Genomic DNA, 23829 nt, shown 5'->3' with positions numbered 1-23829 from the left:
AGAAATGAACCTAAAGATACCCAGTCCCCAGAAAAGCGGAGACAGCAATGGCACCTGGCTGGGGGCAGCTGGGGCGGCTCCAGTCAGGTCAGGATGTCATTGTACTGACTCCTGTAGCTCAAGGGTTGGGAGGAAAGTCGTCTGAGTTTCCAAGGCCTGGCATGGGTGAAATGGCCCAGACTCAGGATTGCATTTTGGGGAAGGGGTCCCATTCCCTTATATAATGCCTCACCCTGTCATCACCCCCCACTGTCCCCAGGGCTCAGCTTCTCCCTGTCTCTTCAGGGTTGCTGCTGTTCTGTTTGCCCATGCCCCCCAAACCCACAAAGGTCCGCCGGCTCTGCCTTCCTGTGTTCCAGAATGAACCTTCTTTCTAGGAAAATGCCCATTCCCTCTAGGTGGCTGTGAGGAGACAAAAGGGTGGAAATCTAATTCATACTAAAATTGTTATGACTGCTAGAGCAATGTAATTGCAATTTGAAAGGATTCCATTACATTTTTTAGTGGAAAAGATCCTCAGAAATCTCCTCATCATAGAGTTTTGGAGATTTTGTTGAAGGTCAAATGAAAATCTCAGGTGCTAGCCAATCAATGCAGTTGTTCAGGGTGAGAGGGCTGACCGTGGAATCTCTAAAGGGCTTTTTGGAACAAAGGTTGCCAACCAGTGATTAAACCCTTCATTCTAAAGAAAACAGGCGCAGATAAGGAAATTTACTTGTCCAAGGTCACAGGGCCAGATAGTGGCAAAGCTGGGCCTTGTCCCAAGTCCCCTGACCTCTAGCCAATGCGCCTGTCCCTGCCCCATGATGCCTGGGTATCTATCTCTGACCTCATTCTTGCAGCCAGCCCCAAGCAGTCACCACCAGCTCTGCCGGCCTGGTGACACAGCATTCATCATGCCCCCTGCACGTAGCCATGCTTCCCTTGTGCTGTTCACTCCTCAGGACTGGGCAGGGGTTTCCTCTGCCCTGCTTCATGCTAGAAGTCACCCCATTCCTACAGCTGGTAATGTTTTTCCTGTTAATTTTTATCATTGCGGCTAGGAACAAATGCAAAAGAAAGGCAGAGACACTTGTGATTTTGCTCATTGCATGATTTCCTTTTTAATTAAATAAATCAAGTAAGCCATCGAGTGATGGGTTCACATTCTGTTCCACAAAGCAGACCCTGACCGGTGTGGCTGCCAGCTCTCTGAAGGGTAGCTCCTGCGTTTCCAGGAGACTGCAGATGGTAGGCACAGCGAGGACATCCGGGACACTGATGGCGCGGGGGCTGGGAGCAATGTTGCCAAGCAGAATGAGCTGCATGTTACACACACGTGTATGGACACATATGTACATACCATGGCCACACATGGCCATGAAGGGAGTGTCCTGTACCATGTGGCCATGAAACGCGACACAGGGAGAGGAGTTGGCAACAAAACAGAGGGTTTGCAGGATGCAGGAGGGAATGGGGGAGACATGCAGCCTTGGCCTAGAACTTACAGATGAGATGGAGACTTCGGGGGGTGCCCAGGTCAAGCCCAGTGTTACAGGAAGCAGGGTACATGGGTCATTTTATTTCCCCAATAAAATACCTGATCTACATGAGCTTGGCTCATGCAGATGGCACTGTCTATATCCTTGGAAACACGCGACAGATTAGCCTCCCAGGGCACAGTCATGGAATGACAAAGGTCACAAGATCAAAAGATCTTGAAGCTCTTAAGACATCTGAAGTTGCCAGTTCTGCTTCATCCTTTGAGGTAAAGAGCAGCTTCGATTGTTCCTGAAACCAGAGCAGTTGAGAGGCGATGTGGCCACGGTCAGGAAGCCCTGGGCCTTCTCTCTCCTGTCCAGCTGGACCTGTCCTAGAAATCTTCACCAGCAAACTCGGCCTGAGGCCCCTGGATTGCAGTAGATGCTCCTTTGTACAGACCGACAAGCCCCAGCCGGCCTTTGCTGCACCTGTTCCCCACCCTCCCCGCTAGCTCTCCTGACTCAGGGATCCATCCTCTGAGACCTGCTTTTCTTTCAGCCTTTGGGGAGTGGAGTGGGAGGGGACTGCCTTGGGGACCTTCTGCTCCTGTTCTTCATCATCCAGGGCCTATCAGGGGACAGGCCCTACAGTCAGTTAAAACAGACGCTAGTGTGGGAGAGGACCGCCCAGGGCTGGAAGAGACCGTCAGGGTCAGAACCACCCGATGCTTACATGTCCTGTCTGCTGTCTAGGCCAAGCATCCATCTTCTGCGTCTGGGATCCCCCGACCTGCTTCTGAAACTTGTTCCATCACTGGACAGATGGCAGAGGTGGCAGGGAAAGATCTAGAGTAATGGCTGAGTGGGTGTCTTCTGCTCTTGGAGGTTTGGTCAGCAGCTGCCCCATTGACCAGCCTGGCTGAGGGTGCTGGCAGATAGGGAGCTGACTCCTCATTAAATACTTGTTTCTGTTCATTCAGTTATTTCTTTTCAAGTGTGTGCATCACATAAAGGGACAAAGGCTAGAATGTAGTCCTGTCTCTCCATCTTAGCAATGACTTGGTGATAATGGCAGGGGGGTGACAGAGCTGCCGTCCACGGGAGCAGGGATCCTGCCCTCATCCACTCCAGGGTTTACAGACAAGGTCCAGAGGAGAAGCCAGGAACGGGCAGTGGTGGTGGCGGCTTGCGGGTGTTAGGCACTGCCCTGTCTCACCAAGGCCTGGAATGTTCGGAACTATTTATATAGGCCAGGCTAAAGATCTTCTTCAAGAAGAAAAAAATGAGTAACTGCTCACTGCTGAATGGGCCTCTTGTTCTGGGGAAGCTGGTAGCTGCGAGTAACGCCTCACTGCTCCCTCTGTCTAAAGGTGTCGGGGGCGGGGTGGGTTGCTGTGCAGCGGAGGCTCCTGGTGGATCAGCAGGAACGGAGGAGCCAGGACAGGAAGGCACTGGCCTCCGGCTGGACCACCTTCCCCGACAAAGTCCCATGCCGAGAACCCCGAAGGCATGACTCCAACCAGGTCCCACGGAGTGTAAAGGCAGCAATCACTTCCACCCTGTCCTTCCCCAACCCCCCCGTTCCCAGAGCCTGGGGAACACTCGCTTGTGTCCTGTTTCAGACACCTGGGCAAAGGTCATGCAGCAGAGGGCCTTATCGCTGCATCTTCAAAGCAACAAGAGTAAACCAAAGAATCTCCTTAACAAAGGTGTGGGTCCGTCATAGCTCCTGCAGCCCTGGTTTAGTCGCCTCTTGCATTCCGAATAGTCTTGGAGTGTCCTTGTGTGTGGATGAATGAATAGTTGCTATTATTAGTAGTTTGTCTTTCTTAATTTGGGTACAGCTTTGAGTCCCTGCACATAAGAAGGTACTTTCTGTCTCTTTTTCACATAATAAATAAATTAAGTCAACTTGCAGTGTACAAATTCTTGATGTCCTGAGAAGTCCCAAAGGTCCACTCTTGGTACAGTCCTCAGAGCTCAGGACATAAAAAAGAAGGAAGAAGTCTGCTGTCCACACTAGGAGGGCCCGGGAAGAACCCTCGAAAGAGGAGCCTGCCCCAGCGGCCCCAGGTAGGGGACAGCGCAGGGAGCAGGACAGGACTTCTGGGCCTGCCAGAAAAATCCTGGCGCCACTCTGTCCCAGGGTCAAGTTTTCTAAGTTGGAGTCCCTTTGGACCCCAAGTTAGAGCCAGCTCCCTGCACAACTTATTCTTGGACTGGAAAACCTAGAGCGGAGACCTCCTTGAACGGCTGAAGTCCACGCTGATGCATGCTCAGTAGCTCAGATACGGTGGTTATTAGGGACCCCATAAGATGGCTACCATCTTCACCTTTTCTAAAGGCAGCTTCTAGCCAGAACACACCCCTTCCTTCCCCACAGCAACACCGGCTGGACTCAGCTCCTGTATTTCCCTCATGTCCATATTACGCAGCCCTCTGGGTTTGACAATGGGACAGATCTGACAGAGAGGTTGTCCAGGAAATCAGACACAGCCCTTACGGAACGGTTACAGCTTCCTGCAAGTTCGGAGATGGTGCTGAGTTTTGCTCCCCAGGTTGGGATAGAAATAGGGAAAGGCTTCCACTTTGGGGACATCTGCTGCTCGGTCATAGGCCCTGACCTCCTGGAAGTGTGATTGGGCCTGGGAGATGTGTTTAAATCTGGCCTCTTCTCAGGGTGGAGTTGAGGGCTGCTAATTTATGCTGCTGCTGGACATGCAGCAAAAATTGCTGGTGGGCCCTGTCTGGTTTGGCTCAGCGGTTAGAGGGTCGGCCCAAGGAACAAAGGGCAGCAGGTTTGATTCTTGGTCAAGGGCATGTACCTGGGTTTCAGATTTAATCCCTGGCCCTGGTTGGGGTTGCATGGGAGGCAACCAATTAATGTGTTTCTCTCACATCGACGTTTCTCTCCCTCTCTCTTTACACCTCCCTCCCTCTCTCTCTTCTACTCTATCTAAAAATCAATGGAAAAGTATCCTTGGGTGAGGATTAACCCAAAAAATAAAAATAAGAAAAATGCTGGTGGTTTCTGAGATTCACCTCACATATGTTGAAATAGAAAAGGCCATGGGGCACTAGGGACACCTAAACTCTAATCCTGGGGGGAGGCTCTTCCTCCTCCTCCTCCTCTCCCTCCAGCAGGAGCCAGAGTGCTTCCCACTGGCCCGCCCAGGCCCCTCAAGCACAGACTGCTTCCCAGAGGCACTTCTGCAGAAACAAAAACAAAAACACAGCCGCAAAACAAGACACCAAACCATAAATACCCTTTAAAAATCCCCACAAAAAACCCAGAAAACAAATACCCAGTCCATCCCCAGTTAAGCAATCCTCTTCCCAGAGCCCTAAAGGAGGAATTCCAGACCCCAACCATGTAACCATGGCAACCAACTAGGAGGCTGGCCTCTGTCCCATGTCTCCTCAGGGGAGGGGCTCTCCCAATGTGACTTCTCCCCACGAGCACTATGAACTGTCACTGGGGCCCTGTACCACACAGGCCTGGCCGCAAGGGGCAGGACCCATGAGTTGCCTTTTTTTTTTTTTTTTTTATCCTCACCCGAGGACATTTTTCCATTTTTTACTCAGATAGAGCGGGAAGGAGAGAGAGGAAGAGAGAGAAATATCGATGTGAAAGGGACACATCGAGTGGCCGCCACCCACACGACCCAACCAGGGCCGGGGACAAACTGCAGCCAAGGTACATGCCCTTAGCGGGAACTGAACCCGGGTCTCTGTGGACCGCAGGCTGATGCTCTAACCGCTGAGCCAAACGGGCCAGGGCCATGAGTTGCCTTTTGCTTCCAGTGCCTACTCTTCTGCCAGTCAGGCCTGAGGCAGTCTTCAATATGGACAGGCTCCAGGACACCAGTCAAGCTGGGAGGGATGGGGACTTTGGGCTGCAGTCACGTGAGGGTCAACCGCGCCATTTCCAAACATCCTGCCTGCCAGCAGCGAGGATGGGACGGGGCAAAGGAGGTGGCCCGAGGCTCCACGGTAGGCCGGGGCCGAGGGCTGGGCAGTTCTGTGTCCACTGTTCATCCCAAAGGTGGTTGGGAAGCAAGGCCACGGTCCATGACATGTTTCCTTCCCCTGCCCCCAAATAATTAAAGGCTCCTCCTTAGGTGTGTGATACAGATGAAGCCCATAGAGCCTGTGGGCATAGAGCAATGGGAAAGCTTGTCGCTTATGTATGCGTGTATGTGGAGTTGTGTTCTTATATTTTCCAGTGTGTGTGGTGTGCGGGTGGGTATTTGTCTTTACACGTGCGTGTGTTTTGTAGCTGTTCACAGAGCTGATTCCATCAGTAACCAGCATAGCTATCCCATTTATGAAAACATTAAATTGTAAGCCTCAACTGCCATCCTCTGACACCCAAGATAGGCCCAGTCCCTCCCTGGGGACTCCCCCAGAATCCACACTGGATTGTGTAGAAATCCAGACTGTGGTCAGTGCCCACAGCCCCTTTGGGTGTTAAATATTTGGACTCTGGCCCACAGGGTCTATAGGCATTTATATGTACTTCATGTATGTTTCAGAGAGAGAGAGAGAGAGAGAGAGAGAGAGAGAGAGAGAGAGAGAGAGAAAGGCTGTCATTAGGCCGGGGCCTGCCGGACCTGCCCTTAGGTCTGGGTTTGATGGCCCACAAGGGGCAGGACGCTGTTCTGTTCTCAGCCACAAACCCCAGCCCACCGCTGCGGTGGGGAAGCTAGCTGGCTGGGGGCTACTTCTACAGCAGAGGGGCAGCCTGCTCACTGCCCGGCTTCCCGCCATCCTCTGCGAGCGCCACTGGCTCACAGCTGGCTTGGGTGTGAGGAAGGCAGGGCGGGGCTTTCACGAGGGGTGCACATGGCCCCAGGCCCCCTACGTGACCCAGAAGATGCCCCGCTCCTCCAGCAGGCTGACTGAGCGGTTGGTGAGGGAGGCGGCATCCTGCGCCAATTTGTAGCCAAAGAGTTGCATGGCGGGGCCGCAGGCGTCCTGCACCACCTGCGCCAGCTTGAAGGGCATGCTGAAGCGCCACTTCTCGAACTGCTCCGAGGAGTTCTTCTGCGTGGAGTAGATGCCGCTGCTGTCCCGGGGCGCCTGGGTGTTCTTCTGGATCCAGTCCTCCACCTGCGGGGTCAGGGGGATGCCCGCAAAGCGGTACATCTCCCGCGCCTTGTGCAGGGGCCTGCGGGCCACGTCCTCGTAGCGCACCAGCATGTAGCGGCCCCGCAGCCAGGCTGGCTGCCGCAGGCCCAGCTCCGCCGACAGGCGGATGCTCTCGCAGTTGCCCCTCAGCCGCTGCACCTCCTCGGCTCGCAGCGGGTCCTGTCCCTCCGCCAGCCACTTGTTCCAGGTCTCGTACTTGCCGGCGAAGGCCACCATGCGCGAGGCCAGCACGGCGCGGGGGTCGCGCACCAGCTGGATGACGCGCAGGTCCAGCCGGGGGTCCTCGGCCAGCGGCTGCAGGAACTCCAGCTGCCGGATGCGGACGGCCTTGAGGGCCATGTGCTCCTTGCGGCGGCAGGCCTCGGCGGCCAGCGTCACGTTGAGGGGGCCGCAGCGGCGGTTCTTGCAGTGGTACTTCTCGAAGACCTTCTTGACGAAGGGCGTGCACACCGGGTCCTCGCAGAGCGAGCGGCTGGAGCCGCGGCGGAACATGAACGGGGTCAGGTGGTCCTCGGGCAGGGGGCTGATGAAATGCTCCAGCACGTACAGGTCGCACAGGAAGAGCTGCTTGAGCACGTCGCGGTAGACCAGGGCCGAGCCCGCCGCGTTGGCGCCTCCCGGCGGGAAGGTCACCGTGCGCTCGATGTGCCACAGCGGCTCAAAGAGGTAGAAGATATTGCCCTGCTGGTTGAAGAACTCGCCCACGAAAGAGGAGCCTGTGCGGGTGGTGGCCATGAGCAGCACGTGGCGCCGGGGGCCGGCCTCCGCGGGGCCTGGACGCTGCGCCCCCGCCCCCTCCCCCGCGGCCTCCTCCCCCTCGGCCTCCTCTGCTGGCTGCAAGCCCAGCTGCAGGCTGACGTTTCGCAGGCGGCTCTGCAGCTGCGTGAAGTCTGAATCAAGCTCACTCAGGGACAAGAGGGATGCATTCTCGGCCAAGACCAAGGCTGGGTCAGTGCTGTTGGCATCTGCCAGGGACTGGGGGATCTGCTTCAGCTTGTCGGACACCCTGTGAGGACAAAGGGAGACCAGGATCAGTAACTGACTGGGGACTCTATGCCCTTCGCAGCCTTCCAGGCGGGTTCCCCAAAACATTTTAGCAGGGTGTCCCCAGAAGCTGACTTTGCCCATGGATGCGAGGGTAAGTAGATGATTTGGGACAGTTACAGGTGGGACTGTAGAGGGTAGGGAAGTGAAGCGAGGAGGAAAGAAGTCCATGAAGGACGAGCCGTCTGCCCCTGTGGGAAAATCCCTCTGACTGGGGGACCCTGGGAGACAGTGTAGAACACAGCTCAGGACTCTCCCCAAGGGTGAAGCTCCCTGCTGGCCTTGGCTGAGGGCTGCACTCAGAGGCATTTTCTCCCCAGTAGGTGTGCCTTAGCGGTGTGCAGGGGGAGAGGAGGTCTAGGGGAGAGTGCAGGGGCTTGCAGCAGGGGCCTGCAGGCAGAACTGAACAGTCCATGCTGAGGAACACAGGCGGGGCACTGACTCAGTCCAGTTCCTACTCATCTCGTCTGACGCTTTCCTACAGGGGTTGTGCCCGGGAGACAGGTCTAAAGACATCTTTCTATGTCTAGCAGGTCCACTAGCAGGGCCACTGCATGCGGCCATACACGGAGAACTCTAGGGGCAGCATTCCCACTGTAGCCTACGTGAGTGCCCCGCCCCCACTTGGGCGATCCACAACCTGGGCAGCTGCACATGGCGTCCCTGCTCCCCAGGGTGTCTGTAGCAGGGCTCTTTCCATGGGCTCACCCCCATCTATGACTTTGGATTGGTATAGGAGATGTGCTGTTAATTTGAGGCATCATCCTAGGCCAGGAAATTAATTGATAATAATAAACTTCAGCCAGCAAGTACTAGACACCAACTATGTGCCAGGCACTGAACTAAAGGGTTTTACACTTTCTCATTTAATCTTTAGAGTGAGGCTGGCCCCACCATTAGCCATGTTTCAGAGAAGAGGAACTTAAGACAGAAAAGTAAAGTAATGTGTCTAACCTGTCACAGCTAGAAAGGGCCAGAATTAGGATTCCAAGTGCCCGTGTCCAGAGCCCAAATTTCACCACTGAAGACTTGTGCATGACCCACTGCCTGGGCACAGGAGGGCTCTGATGATCACTGGTTGAAGGATTGCCTTTGCAGGTCCAGAATGCCCGCCAGCTATCTCTCCCCCACCCCCTTGATCAGGAAGACCTGTGCTTGCATCCCTCACCTCGATATGATTTTATTTTCCTTTTCAATAAAGAAAAGCACCACCACAAAAGCCAGGAAAAGGGCATATTTGCTCCTCATCCTCAGACTGTGCAGAAAGTCCCGGCAATCCTGGGGCAAAGCAAATCCTTTCTCCATGGGGAAGGCTGGGGCCGTGGGCACTCAGCTCCGGGGCATCACTCAGGACCTGGCTCGTTGTCTTCAGGTGGGGGACACCCTCATCCTGTGGAGAGACAGGCCGTCAGGACACCCTTGTCTGTAGATGAGAATGAAGAGGAGCTTCTCCATCAGACTTTTGAGGACCCTGGTTCTGCTTAGCAGCTAGAACCCCAGAAGCACTCTCCTAATGGACTCTGCCCCAAAACGATTTGAAATCAGGTCATTTAAAATGCTAATGAACCCTCCGATTCATCCATGCCACCTCCATCAATTTATCTTTTGACCTCAAACATGACTCAAAGGCAAGTATATGGAAAAGAATGCTCCTTGTAGTATAAATGTTTGCAATAGCAAAGGACTGCAGACTGTTAAATAAAAATGATGGGGGAGAATCTACAAATGCTGATGTGAATAATTATCTATCTATCTATCTATCTATCATCTATCATCATTCTATTGTAATTTTATGTATATAGCAAGCACAGACACAATGCGTTTATATAGAACGGGGTTTCTTAACCTCAGCACTATTGATATTTTGGACCAGATAATTCTCTATTGTGGGAGCTCTCTTGTGTATTGTAGGATGTTTAACAGCATCCTTGGCGTCTACTCATTAGATGCCAGTAGTACCCTCTCTGCTCCACTGTGGCAATCAAAGATGTCTCCAGACATTGTCAAATATCCCATGGGCAGGGGAGGTGCAAGATCATCCCAGGCTGAGAACCTCTGATGTAGCATCATCCCATTTGAAAACAATTTTTTTTTCAGTGAGAGAAAAATATAGATGCTGAATACAGATAGACTGTGACTATGGGGATACACAAGGTCTCGTATGGGGAGATCAGGAGAGAAGGGTGGGGTGAGCCTTACGTTTGCTGTTTAATACTGTGCACTGTTAGAAATTTTATAATGTGTTCATTTAAAAAAATTAACCACAGTACACGAATTCTTTTTTTTTTTTTTTTTAATCCTCACCCGAGGACATTTTTCCATTTTTTGTTCAGATAGAGTGGGAGGGAGAGAGAGGAACAGAGAGAGAGAGAGAAACATCGATGTGAAAGGGACACATCGAGTGGCTGCCACCCGCACGACCGACCAGGGCCGGGGACAAACTGCAACCGAGGTACACGCCCTTAGCGGGAACCGAACCCGGGTCTCTCAGGACCGCAGGCCGACGCTCTAACCGCTGAGCCAAACCGGCCAGGACAGTACACGAATTCTAACAGAATCCTTCTCATGGCCTTGGCTCGCAGGTCTCGGCTTCCTGGGGCAGCCTTCCACGGGACAGGTTAGGGCCCCCTGGCCCACCACTATACAAAGACTCCCAGTAGTACCAGAGACTCTGTCATAAAACAACCCTCCTTGTGATGACTTGTTCAGCGCTGATCACCCCTTTGTGGAGGACAGGCTGCACCGTAGTCACACAATGGAAGTAGCCCAGGGACAGCCAGAAACTCTGTCCTTAGGGGAAAGCAGGGAGGCGGGGGTTCTGCATGCGAGTGGTGCACCCTGGGCTGCCTGGAGCCCCCTGTGCAGGGCAGAGTGGTGGGGGGGCAGCAGGCAGCTCTCCCTAATAGGGCATGAAGGGTGCCCTCGGAGTGTGGTGGTAAAGGGGCCCCGGGGAGAAGACTGCAAGGAGAGCTCCCGCCTCTTCCGATTTCCTCTGCGCCTCTTCCCTTGCGTGCGTTAAATATTTCCTGAGCACGTGTTATTGCCAACCTCTGGGCTAGGCTCTGGGGGTACAGCAGTGAATAGGCAGACCAGTCCACGTCCTCATGGGCCTTACACTCTGGTTGGGAGGGCTAAGTGGACTGCTCTGGGAGCTGAAGTTTACTGAACGCTTACCACTCTGTGCCAGGTGCACGCTAAGCACTTGGTTTGCATTTTCACATCAAATCTCCACAAAGTCATATTACAGATGACGAAACGGAGATTGAGAAAGGTTGAGTAACTGGCCCACGGTTCCTCCAGCAGTGGCCTGGTCACCCCTGCCAGATCCAGGTCATTCAAGCCTCTTCATGCTCCCCGGCGACCCCCTGGGGCACATACAGTGGGGCTTTCCAGCTGATGGTCAGTCTTTCTTTTTATAAAAAAATCCTCACCCAAGGACCTTTTGCCATTTATCTTCAGATAGAGTGGGAGGGAGAGAGAAGGAGAGAGAGAGAAACGTTGACATGAGAGGGACACATCGACTGATGCCTCCTGCCTGACCCCAACCAGGGCCGGGGTTGAACCACAACTGAGGTACGTGCTCTTGGCTGGAATTGAACCCGAGACTCATAGGTCTGAGGGCTGATGCTCTACTGCTGAGCCAAACCGGCCAGGGCCTGTCTGTCTCTCCCAGACTGCAAGCTCCCCGAAGTCAGGACTAGCATCTAGCATGGCACCCACACACACCAGCTGCCCAGCAAATCAGTGGTGAGTGAAGGAACCTGTCCAAGCTGTGCCTGGCTTGGTGCCTGGCAGGCTGTCGGCATGACTTTGCAGAATAACTGGCAGGACCACATTCCCATGCACCCTGTTTAGCCATGGGGGTTGAGGCTGCCTGTCCTACTGAGAGGGTGAGGCCCAACACCGAGTCTGCAAAGCACAGGCGTTGAAATCCTGACTTTCTAGCTCTTAGCTCAGAGTTGCCTGGGCCTGATGGTGTGAGGGAAGCAGAAGGAACTGAAACCATAAGTCCTGGGTTCCAGTCCTCCCTGTGTGTCTACCATGCTGTATAACCCTGTATAAGCGACTTAACCAATCTGGGCCTCAGTTTCTTCACCTGCAGCATGAAAAGGGCAGTACCTACTGCATCAGTTGCCAGGAGGGACAGTATCTGGTGCGTGGTAAGGGTTCAATGAATACTAGAGAGGGAAGAAAAGGTGTGGGGGGGGACAGGGGAGCTGCCTTCTCTGTCTCCTCTCCTCTGAGTCCAACATCTTGGATAAGATTTAGAAGTTTGGTCGCCGTGATGACAAAGCGCCTGAACCTCTCCTCCCGTCCCTTCCAGGCCCTGTTTCTATTTGAGTTGCCAGCCTGACCCTCCGAAGAGCACAGGTTCCCGAGAACTCTCCGGCACTGCCCTAAAAGGAAGAAGCAAGAGTGAAAACGCTCTGACGTGAAAGGCCAGGCAGGCTGTTGGCTCCTCTGGCCTGCCCAGGGCAGGTGGCGGGGGCGGGTGGGCAGAGATGAGGGAGGTTCGAGGTCCGGGCGGAATGTGTCTCCAGACCTAGGAGGTAGGAGAGGGTCACAGGAGCCCGGAGGTCACAGAGTCATGAGTGAGGAGGACAGGGCCAGGATGGGGTCACGTGGCAAAGCTCCAGGCAGGACCTGCCCCGCAGGAAGCACTCTGCTAAAAGGGGGCCTGTGACACCTGCGACACAGGACAGACCTTCATACGACCTCCGTCCCAAACCAGCGGTGCACACGCCAGATCTGCTCCCTCGTTCAGCTCACGGGAAGAATGAGAAATTTCTTCCTTCTCTTGTTGGGTGCCGCCTCCCAGGGGAGTACTCAATCCCTTTCCTCCCCACAGCACCAGCAGTGATGTGACAGCCAAAGGAAACGGCGGCGCCCCCTGCTGGGATGCCAGCAGAAGGCACATTTCCAGGGCGCCTGGGCCAGTGGTAAAGGTCAGGGGAAGTGCCAGCCCAGTTCTGCCTGGATGCAGAGTGGTGGTGGGACAGCTGCCCTCAGCCCACTTACACCCAGTGCTCAACCCAGATGCCCCCTGTGTGGAATCCTTCCCTGACCACCAACCTCTCGATGACCATCCCCCCTCCCCTGGCAAGGGGCCCTCACTAGACACCAGTTTTCTACTCAGATGCCTCCCAGCCAGGCCCTTGGCTTCCCTGGGCCTTCCACTGAGGCCCTAAATGGACTGCAGCCCACCCTGGCCCCTCCTGGGGAAGGTGGGGTCCCAGAGTCGGCTGTGTGGAGCTCTGATAAGGGAGAAGCCACGCCAGGCATTGCATCAGCTGCAAAACTCCCCTCCCCTCTGTGTTCAGGGCCAAGAGCACTGCAGGGCTGGGGCCTCGGCTGCTGCAGGCCCCGCTCGCTCACAGCCTTTCCGCCAGGCAGGAGGAGGAGCCCCCACAGGAGAGGGGCTCGGGAGGGCCAGAGCTACGAAGGGAGAGGCTCCGTGGGCAGCGGTGGCAACAGTGAAGCCCACGGGGAGAAAACTCTGAACCAACCCACGGGCTGCAGTCCTGGGGGGCTGGGAGGGAGGCTGCCATGTTGCCCGGCACCTGGGACGGCAGAGCCTGGAAGGGTTTCTGAGTTGTCTCTGAATGTCCTGGTGAGTGGGGACAGGCAGGACAGGGAGCGGGAGCTCAGGTTCTGGGCTGGCCTCTGTTGTAGACGCTCTTTGCTTTGGGAATACAGAGGTCCGTCCAGTGGCCTGTCAGGCCAGGTCCTGTTTCACAGAGCCACATCCAGAGATGGCTTGGAAGGGACCAAGGCCCCCGATATCTGGAACTCAGTGTGTCACAGTTGTATAAACGCCCAGAGGCTACTGGATGAACCAGTGAGTGTAGGAGGAAGAGAAGGAATGAAAGGAGGAGGAAGTGAGTGAATGCCTGGCCAAGCTCCCCGTGCAGCTCGGCTATCATTCCTCCCCAAGCCCCCTCACACCCAGGGCTCCAGCTTCCTCTTCCAGAACAAACCCACCTACAACCTTCTATGGGCACCTGTCCAACCTCAGCCAGGACAGAACAGAAGCAGCTATAAGTGAAGGTATTTGTCACCTGAGTGGCAGTGGACACCCAAGAACGTGTGAGGAGTTGTGGGCCAGAGCTCTGAGGTGGACCATGCGGCTGAGAACAGCCTGGTGGGGGTGGGGCTGCTGCAGACTCAAGGAGCAGCCCTGCCTGGGAAAGACCCCAGCTTCCCGTCCTGTGACCATGTGAGACATGGGGGAGCACACTCTTCACCCCCACTGGACACAGTCACTTCATCAGGGCCAGCTCAGCTGTGTGAGCAGCATATCCTGTGCAAGCCCCAGAGCCGCCAGCTGCACGAAATACAGGGCCCGGAGGACAGTCCCAGGCCTCCCAGGCAGCGAAGGCACTTCCCATGCTTTGACGCCGAACCGGGCCCTGGGCCAGCTTGGAACTGACCCACTGCTCTGGGCTACGCTGCATTTGGCTGATCAGGAGCTGCAGCGGAGGCTGATGTCCGGGACCCCCATAAGCATGCTGCCCGGGAGCCCAGTGAGGAGTCTGCTGGCTCCTTTGCAGCTGGCCTGGACATGGGCCAAGACTCATGCCAAGGAGGTGCACCCGGACCTGGAAATCCAACATGTCAGAAGCAACCCGAGAGTCCACCAGACGGGACTGGCCGACTAGGTGCAGTGCCTGGGGGTTAAAAACGCTGCACAGCTACAAAAATGCAGTAGTGAGCGGTGATGCTTTTCAGTTTTGCCCTTTCATGTTGTGTGAATTGTTGATGACTATGCACATGCACCACTTTCGTTTAAAATCAAATCTGAAACTTAAAAAGAGAAATGTAAGATCACTTTGGAAGTGGTGTGGAAAACGCACTGGGCGAGGGCAGGACTTGAGGCTGGGGGACCAGTTAGTTCTTTCTGCAGTGGTCCCGGAGAGAGGTGGTGGCGGGGGGGCGAGGAGGGAGGATAGACACACGAGACATTCAGGAAGCTGACGCCACGCCTATGACGTGCACAACATGTATATGCCCTGAGGAGAGCACCCTAAGAGTCAGAAAACAGAGGGTGCTGGCCTGGGATTGGGGGAGGGGATGGGGACTTAGTGTTTAATGGGGACAGAGTGTCAGTCTGGCAAGATGGTGATGACAGCTGCATAACAATGTGAATGTGCTCAATGCCACTGAGCTGTGCACTTAAACATGATTAGAAGGGGGGGGCATCTGTAACAAAAATAATTTAATAAACTAAAAAAATGGTTATAATAATAAATTTTATAGTATGTGTATTTTCCACAGTATAAATAAATAAATGGTGATGCCTGTGGGCAGCAGGAAGTAGGGGAACAGAGGAGTCCAGGAGGGTCCCTGGCTCTTCCCTTGGACAGTGGTCTGATTCACCGCTACCCACAGTGCCTGGCACAGCAGCTGGCAGAGCGCTGGCACCTGGCAGGGCTCAGTAATACCTGTGAACTGAATGAATGGATTCATACACTGTCTTGAGGAGTTAGCTGTGGTTTCCTGTAGGCTGGTCTTCTCTTCCCCAGCACCAGTGCTGTCCTGGACACATAGAAGACGCCATCAGTAAAGAATGTTGGCCTGAAGTTCACTTAGTGCACAGAAAGATGTCCACATCCTGATGCTGCACCGAGAAAGGACACGCCAGTAGCTAAAGCAGGAAACCATTTTGTAAAAAAGAGAGTGTGTGTGTACACAGAAACATGTATAGACAGAGACAAACACTCTGGAAAAGTCTGAACAAGTTCACGGCGATTCTCTCTGCAGCTGTGGGTACCCCGACTTCCTTGCTTTTACTTATTGTCTTTGAGGCCCTGTGACCTTGGGAAAGGAACTTAAACCTGAGTGGTCTCCTCTTCTGCAAATGGGGACATTTACAGCATCTATTGCAAACTCAGTGGTCACGAGGAATTCGATGAGAAGTTGCTAGTGAAATGCTAGTGGAACCACTCGACCCGTCCTTACCGATACAGCACTGTGGCTTGTGCCCTGGTGGTGAGTGCTGGAATCGGGGTCTCAGTCCCCTACAAATATACAAGCGAAGAAGCAGTGATAACCTGACCTGACCACCAGCTAGAAATGTCCCTCAGGCCACCACTCACTCATTTATGGATGGCATTTGGCTCTGGGCACCTCATTCTGGACTCCTGGCCTCATCTGGAGAAAAACTCGGTGACTTTCCCCATCCCAGGCACTGTAACCACCTGTAGCCCAGAGGCAGCAGGGCAGCCAAAGAGAGACCCAGAAACACCATAGGCAGAACCCTCAAGGTTGCTCTCCGCCCAGCTTCCCTGCAGGCCAGAGCTGCTCACACCTTCCACAGGGCGCTGCATGGTCAGGAAGGGCTGAGCACGTGGACAAGAGCGGCCACAGGAGCGAAGGGAGCCCTGTGGGACAGTGGACCCTTGCAGTGCAGCCTTCTCTCCTCTGACTGTTGCGAAGGGCAGGCAACGAGGCTTCAGGCTGGAGACGTCAGGACAAGCTGAATGCCAGTGGGTTTTGCCCCCACAACAGAATCATGTCAGAGGCTCGGGCCAGCAGCCTAACACAAAGCAGCGGGGCTTCCCAACTTTAGGTTCTTGTCTTCAACTGTACAAGTCTGAGAGGCCACGTCCTTCCGAAAGGTCCAAGAGAAATCTGTCCCGTGCACCACCCCACCCATCATGAAAATCATGGCTCTCTCCCTAAAACTGCAGAATGTCAGGACTGGACAGGGCTTGGGAATTTTCTTATCCACCCTTCCTCATTTTTTATCTGTAGGAATTCAGGCTCAGAGAGGGGAGCGCATGGCCATGGCGCGCCACTGCCTGGTCACAAAACTCAAACTGCCGGCGGTTCTCCCGTCTCCCAGGGTAGTGATGGCCCTGCCCAACCTTACCACCCTGGCTCTCAGGGCTTAGCCCACTCCAGGACCTTTAGCCCGGGGATGGCTAATGCTGGCGCACCTTCCACCACTCAGCAGTCCTGCCTACAGCAGACATCACTCATCAATCGTCATCCTCTTCAGCTGAGACTAGATGTAGCCTCATAAGCCTTCTTGATGGAGTGCCAATCCATTAGAGCTGGGATGTGAGATAAAACCAATTTGCCCTTCCAACTTTATAGGATCCTTAGCGGCCACCAGACAGAATTCCTCAGCACCCCTTAGTTTGGCACTCCACTGTCTGGCCTCACTCAGCAATGCCAGCCCAAATCCCAAGTCCTCGCACATAAACCCTCCATTCAAGCACGTGTCTTGTAAATCCGTCCTCCGAGCCTGTCATTTAGCCGATACCACAATTACAATTAACGATGAGGTTGCTAAGAACAGTTAACTCATCAAAATATGCCAAAGACACATCGCTTTTTGAAAAGAGCAGCTGTGGGTGACGCAGGGTTCCTGCAACGCCCCCTTCCCCTCGCTCGGCCGCGCTTTCGCGAACGCGGGGAGGTGGGTTCGGAGAGCCTCGGAAATTGCACAGAACCGCCGCCAGTCCACAGCTGGCACGGATCTCCACGTGGCTAATTTTATATTATTACTCACATTCCTTTATATGTTTTTATGAATAGGAGCCAAAATTAAAAAGTCTTCGGGCTTCCCCACAAAGTGTTTTTTTGGTTTTTGGAAAATGTGGGCAAGTCCACGGGAGCGTGCCTTGAGTGTGAACACAGTCCGCTCTGGGTGTAGAACAGAAAGAGATGGAGGCCAGTCGCCTAAAGAAAGCGCATGAGGACAGACCGGAACGACGCCTGGGGCCGTTTTCCCACATAGTAGATGGAAGAACAAACTTCTATAAAATACTGTGTGGGTGACGTTTGGGGAAGCAACCTGGTGCTCCTCAGGTGCCCACGTGCCCTCCACCTTCCCCAGCCTCCCGTGCAGTGAGGCGGAGGCCATCTGGCCCGGTTCTGATGAGTGGGGTGTAGGATAAAGTGACGTAAGGCGCTTCAGGTCCTGGTCTTCACAATGACCCCACACACTCCCGGCCCTCCCTTCTCTTGCTGCGGCAACGCTGGAGGCCACATGTGCCAACGGCTCAGCACACTCTGGAAGCAGCCCAGATCCCGAGCTGCTGTTTGGAGAGCCACCCAACCTGCACCAGATGTGCCGCAGGTGAAAGCCAAGCCTTCGTCGTGCTGAGCCTCTGAGGGGTGGGGGTCACTTGCTACTGCAGCACAGCCTGCTCTGTCCTAGCGCATAGGCTTCTCCCATAATGCTCATAGGAGTGTGCGTTTTGAAGGTCAATGTGGCAAGACCATCGGAATTTTAAACATGCACACTCTGACCCTGTGGAAACTCTAGAATGTCTAGGAATTAATCTTGTGGATACACTTGCACAGTTATAAGGACACACATGATAGCAAACAGTTTATAATTGCAAAAGGCTGAAAATGACCTTAATGTTGAGGAATAGGCAAAAACAAAACCAAAAACAACAACAAAAAAAACAACCCCGAAACCAAACCGCCATTTAGGTAAATGACAGACATTTATCAGTGCAATACTCTGTAATGATGGAAAAGAAAGAGGTAGCTCTGTACGGGCTGATGTGCAACACTGTTCAAGATATGAGTGATACAAGCAGGGGCAAGAGTGGTACTGCCCCCTGCGCATATCGGGTGGCCACGCAGGACAGCTGGGCACACTGCAAGTTCCTCTAGACAGAGAAGCAAGGAACTGAGAGGAGAGGTTGAGGGAGCTGAGAAATAGGGGTGGGAATGGGAACCCGCATTTCATTTATACCCCTTGTGTTATTTGAATTTGTTATTACTTTTATTTATTATCTTTTCCAAATAAAAGGAAGTAGTTATAAAATAAACTGGAATAAAAGGAGTGTATGGAGTTCTGGTCCAATCCATTGCCCTATACAGCAGGTCCTTGAATAATGTCATTTTGTTCAACGTTGTTTCATTATAACGCTAAGAAAAAAAACCGATTCCCAGCTGGGGCCACCGTCTGTGTGGAGTCTGTAGGTTCTCCCCATGTCCGCCTGGGTGTCCTGTGGTTCCCCAGTTTCCTCCCACATCCCAAAGATGTGCACGTGGGGTGATTGGCACGTCTCAATTGTCTGTGTGTGTGTGTGCGCGTGTGTGTGTGCGAATGCACCCTGCCATGGAAGGGTTTCCTGTCCGGGGTGAAGGCTGACCTTGTGCCCTGAGCCCCAGGACAGGCTCAGCTACCCGCGACCCCGGAATGGAATAAGCAGGTTGGAAAATAATTATTTGTTTTTATGAATCTTTCTTAAATGTGTTCATAGCTCACATTCATTTCAAAGTTTAGTATCACAAGTGTTTTGGGTTTTTATTTAGAAGTTTGGTGATGTTTTTGTGACCAGAAATATGCCGTAGGAACTTAACTCGCGTTTATATATCAGCCTACGGTGAAATTGGTTTCATGACGTCATTTTGCTTAAAGTTGCAGAAACCTATTGATGACATTAAGTGAGGACTTACTGTACACAGTTAGTGCTTAAAATTTACTTTAATGACAAGCTGTCTAAGAAACTTTGTGAAGAACTTAACCCAGCACAAGCAAAAGGACGCTCGACAAAGATGGCGAGTGTACCAGGTGGGCAGCACCTTGAACCAAAAATGCCATCAAGCTGAGGACAGCAAGTGCTTTCATCCATGAGCCCAAGCCAACAGATTGGTATTGGCTGCCTGCAGCACTGTGATGAGAACAAGTCTGAGGTCAAACTTATTTCCCGGGGCCTAGAGACACCTGGACGTGGCCACTGCCAAACAGCTTCAGGCTTCCCGCCGGGACAGCACATCAGTTTCACGCGGGCCGAGGCTGAGCAACTGGAAGTGGCTGCCTGGGGTGCTGTTCCTGAAAAGGCGGGCAGACAGCCAGAGGACAAGAGCGCGGGGACTGCCAGGTGACGTCTCCGTGGCTGGGTCCGCCGGGTGCTGTGTTTGACCCTGACAGCACATGAAAATCACCTGGGGAGTTTCAGAACTCACAGGGGCCTGGGTCCTACCCCAGAGATCAGGACTGAATTGTTCTGGGGATGTTTGGGGCACGAGCGTTCAGCGCTTCCCAGGGGACGCTGACCTAGACTGGGCAAGGTTGAGAGCCATACCTCGGAGCCCCCAGCTCCCCCAGGCCTCGTGGAGAGCAGAGCCCCGCCTGCCGCCCAGCTCAGCTGCCACACTGCAGGGGGCTGCCGACTCCTGCGGGCCAGGGACGGATGCCTCGAATAGGTCTGTGTTCCTTGTTTTACTCGGGATGTAAGTGCTCGGGGGAGTTTCTGGGCCCGTGTTTGGTGGTCCATTTCAAACCTGCTCCGCTGTACTGTGGCGTAGAGGGAAAAACAGCTTTTTACCCGTTCTGTGTAAGGAAAACCCAGTAGTCCCCCACCGTGTTTCTTCCTTGTGTCTTCTTGACTTTTATGTAGAACACTATTCCTGGTCACCAGACGTGTGGATTTCCCCGTAACAGCAAGCAAGTCCTACAATTTGACTCAATTCTTTTTATTTTTTATCCCCACCTGAGGTCATTTTTGCATCAATCTTCAGATAGAGTGGGAGGGAGAGAGAGAGAGAGAGAAACATCAATGTATGAGGGAGACACATTGAGTAGCTGCCACCCACATGACCCCAACCGGGCCAGAGACAAACCGCAACCGAGGTACGTGCCCTTAGCGGGGACCGAACCCGGGTCTCTCTGGACCGCAGGCTGACACTGTAACCACTGAGCCAAATCGGCCAGGGCTGGACTAGAGTTTTGTAAGATGTTACCATCAGGGGAAGCTGGGTAATGGGCTCATGGGATCTTTCTCTATTATTTCTGTCTACAATTATCTTAAATTTTAAAACGTTTAACTAAAAAGAGAAAAAGCTAGCTCCCAGGGCAGTAGGCAGGGTCTAAAGAGATCTTTGGAAAATGGAGCTAGAGGTGGGTGATGAGACTGAGCAGAATGGCCTTCTGGGGGCAGGAGAGCCATCTGGTTAAATCCAAACTGAAACTCCGGGTTGCCTTTTGTACAGTTATGGACTGGTGGCCCTCCTGGGGTCCATCCCCTTGCGTAGACAGGCTGGGGGCTTTCTGAGGGGAAGCTGAATGAAGAAACAACTCAAGGAGGAAGTCACATCCTCACAGGAGGGGAAAGAAGGGGGGACAGGGCTCTGGGGGGAATGACGTGATATCTGACCCCCATCAGCTGAAGACCTGGCAGGAGCTCCAGGCAGAGAGGAGCTGGGAGCAGGCAGAGTCCACGTGAGACCCCGCAGGGCTCGGAGCCCAAGCAACCCAGAGATCCCAGGGAGACTCAGCAGGCCGGCCAGCAGTGGGGTGCTCCGGGCACCATGCTGACTGCAACACGCACCGGCGAGGCCTGTACATCTGGGTTGTCTCTGAACTGCTCGGGGCACTCCCTGAGGGGCAAAGCCAGCTTCGGGTGCTTACGGAAATCCTGCAGCTCTCAGATAAGAAGAAAGAGGGGAAGGGTTTGAAAAACTAAGGTGGAGCTTCTAAAAAGTGAAAACAGGGAGAGCTACAAAAGATGCTGGCGACCGGAGGGAGGGTGAGTGTGTGAGAGAGGGAGGGTGAGTATGTGAGAGAGTGTGAGTGGACGCGAAGGTAGACGACCAGACCCGAGCAGTGCAGAGCCGCGGAGCAGAGGTCCCTGTGCTGTGGACGGAGCAGCCGGCTACCGCGGTGAGCGGCCCTTCAGGGCGCTTCTCCCTGCACTGCAGGGAGGTCCCACCATTTTGGAAGATCCCAGGTCTTCCCTGGGAGGAGGCCGTGGGAGCAGCTAGGGCCCAGCAACCTGAGCCCACCAGCACACCTGGCACCATCGGATCAGTGGACACTCTGTGCCAACACAGACCCCTGCACAGTAGTGGAGCTCCCAAGGTGCCGGTTGCAGAAGCCGCAGACAGCCCGGAGCCCAGCACCGTCCCCCATAGTAGCAGCCCAATCAGAGTCCAGATATACCTCCAGCAACAGAGGCTGGGGAGCAGACATCCATCCCCAGGCAACAGAAGCACGGACTAGCAGCTGAGACCCATCCCCCCAAAATACAGCAAAAGCTGAGTATGAGTTGAGCCCCACGGGGCAGCAGCACTCCCCAGCCACCAGTGGTGGGACCTGGGGCTCCACAGAGGCCTGTGTGGTCCAGTAGCTCACAAGCGCAGTGGGAATCCCGAGCCCCAGAGAGACTGGTGCGATCTAGCTGCCCGCCCACAGGAACTGTAGGGTGCAGGGGCACCAAAGAGGCCTGTGCAACCCAGTAGGGACTGTGCAATCTAGTTAACCACGGGACCTGCGGGGTGCGGGGGCGCCAGAGAGGCCTGTGCGACCCAGCAGGGACTGTGCAATCTAGTTAACCACAGGACCTGCAGGGTGCGGGGGCGCCAGAGAGGCCTGTGCGACCCAGCAGGGACTGTGTGATCCAGTTACCCATGGGACCTGTGGGGTGCTAAAGCACCAGAGAGGCCGGTGCCACCCAGCAGGGACTGTGCAATCTAGTTACCCGCGGGACCTGCCAGCTGCTGAAGCACCAGAGAGGCCCGTGCGACCCAGCAGCCCATAACATAGGCATAGAGCCTGGTCCCCAAAGGGACTGTGCCATCCAGTTACCCATGGGACTTGCAGGGTGCGGGGGCACCAGAAAGGCCTGTGCAACCCAGCTGTGCACAAGATAGGCGTAGAGGATGTGAAAATGGAGGCGGAGTGAATAGAAGATACACAGATGATCTCCCAGGACCAAACGGGAATTAATAAAGACAAATCCTCAGAAAAAAAGTAACAGAAAAGCAGGACAGGACCATATAACCAGGGACACTGGTAGAATCTGTGCAGGTGCGAGAGGGTGGCGGCTGGAGCCCACAGACAGCAGCAGTTTTAGCTGTGAGCAGCACCCTCGGGGAATGACCAAACCCGCTCCATGGCACAAACAGCCGGGACAGAGCGCTAAAATGGCCACAGCCACTCACCTGGAGGCTATGGTAGAGGGAGGACAGACTGGGCTGGAACTCTGTGGATTTGGAGGGCACTCAGAGTTTTTGCTGGGTTGCGGCCATAAAGGACGGTGGCCAGTGTGCTCGTTCCCCGAGCTGTGGGGAAAAGCAGCAGCTCCCCCACCCCAAGAGATTCAGCCTTTCCCAGGTGAGGCAAAAAATAGCAAATTGAGGCTCATTAACAGCCAGCATCTATCCCACCCTCTGGAAATCTTCTTATATGGAACATCAGGGCTACATTCCAAGGCACTGAGTAACTGAGACTACTAGCCACCAGGAAAAAGCTAGAGGATAACTGAACCTTTCCTTGGTTTGCAAATCTACCCAGGAAAGTAAGACTTGACAGTGGCATTTAACGTGGGCCCACACAGGCTCATCCAAACGCAATAGAGGGAGCCACAAACAGCAGATCATCAACACCCACAGGTAAAATTTGGCAGGCTGCAAAACCCACTGAGATAACCAAAATGGTGAAACAAAGAAACAAATCCCAAAGGAAAGAACAAGAACACTCTATCGAAGATGAGATAAATGAAATGCGGCTAAGCAACTATCAGAGGTAGAGTTCAGAGCCATGATCTTGAGGAAGCTCAACAGCATGAGTAAGGACATCAGCACCATGAGTAAAGATATAGAAACATTGAAAACCAACCACGAGTGCCCTGGCCAGTTTGGCTCAGTGGTTAGAGTGTTGGCCTGCGGTACAGAGAGACCCGGGTTCGGTTCCCACTAAGGGTGCGTACCTCGGTTGCAGTTTGTCCCCGGCCCTGATGGGTCGTGCAGGTGGCAGTCACTCGATGTGTCCCTTTCACATTGATGTTTCTCTCTCTCTCTTTCTTCCTCCCTCTCCCTCCCACTCTATCTAAACCAAAAATGAAAAAAAAAATGTCCTCGGATGAGGATAAAAAAAGAAAGAAAGAAGCCAACCAAGTGGAAATGAAGAATGACATAGTAGAAATAAAGAACACACTGGAAGGGCTAAACAGCAGAGTAGAGGAAGCTGAGGTCCAGATCAGTGAATTAGAAGACAGGGTAGAAAAAAATCAACCAATCAGAAAACAAAACAAAACAAAATTAAAAAACAGGAAGACAGCTTAAGAGAACTGTGGGACAACTGGAAACGTAATAACATTCACAGCGTAGGAGTCCCCGAAGAAGAAGAAAATGGGCAAGGGTTAGAGAATATATTTGAAGAAATAGTGACAGAAAACATTCCTAACTTGGTGAAGGAAGAAGG

The 23829-nt window shown here is 53.7% G+C and overlaps 1 protein-coding gene across 6 annotated transcripts in view; it reads right to left on the bottom strand.

Annotated features, from left to right (window-relative positions):
• Positions 1-6003: 6003 nt before the first annotated feature.
• The window catches only part of CHST3 (carbohydrate sulfotransferase 3), a 38666-nt gene continuing 20840 nt past the window's right edge, over positions 6004-23829 (bottom strand). For 3 of the 6 annotated variants that reach the window (XM_036265870.1, XM_036265871.1, XM_036265869.1), the window contains exons 2-3: positions 8824-9045; positions 6004-7617 (exon numbers count right to left, since the gene is read on the bottom strand). In XM_036265870.1, the coding sequence (XP_036121763.1) occupies positions 6321-7617; positions 8824-8960 (1434 nt within the window). In that variant the 5' untranslated portion in view covers positions 8961-9045 and the 3' untranslated portion in view covers positions 6004-6320. Of the gene's footprint in view, positions 7618-8823; positions 9046-10829; positions 11104-19652; positions 19924-19989; positions 20142-23829 lie in introns of those variants that run through there. The other 3 variants (XM_036265868.1, XM_036265867.1, XR_004960050.1) reach the window with 3 other exon arrangements.

The sequence above is a fragment of the Molossus molossus genome, unplaced genomic scaffold, assembly GCF_014108415.1.
Source record: "Molossus molossus isolate mMolMol1 unplaced genomic scaffold, mMolMol1.p scaffold_m16_p_17, whole genome shotgun sequence".
NCBI classification, from domain to species: domain Eukaryota; kingdom Metazoa; phylum Chordata; class Mammalia; order Chiroptera; family Molossidae; genus Molossus; species Molossus molossus.
Note: the sequence above shows the minus strand (reverse complement) of the source record. Positions and strands in the feature narration are given on the sequence as shown.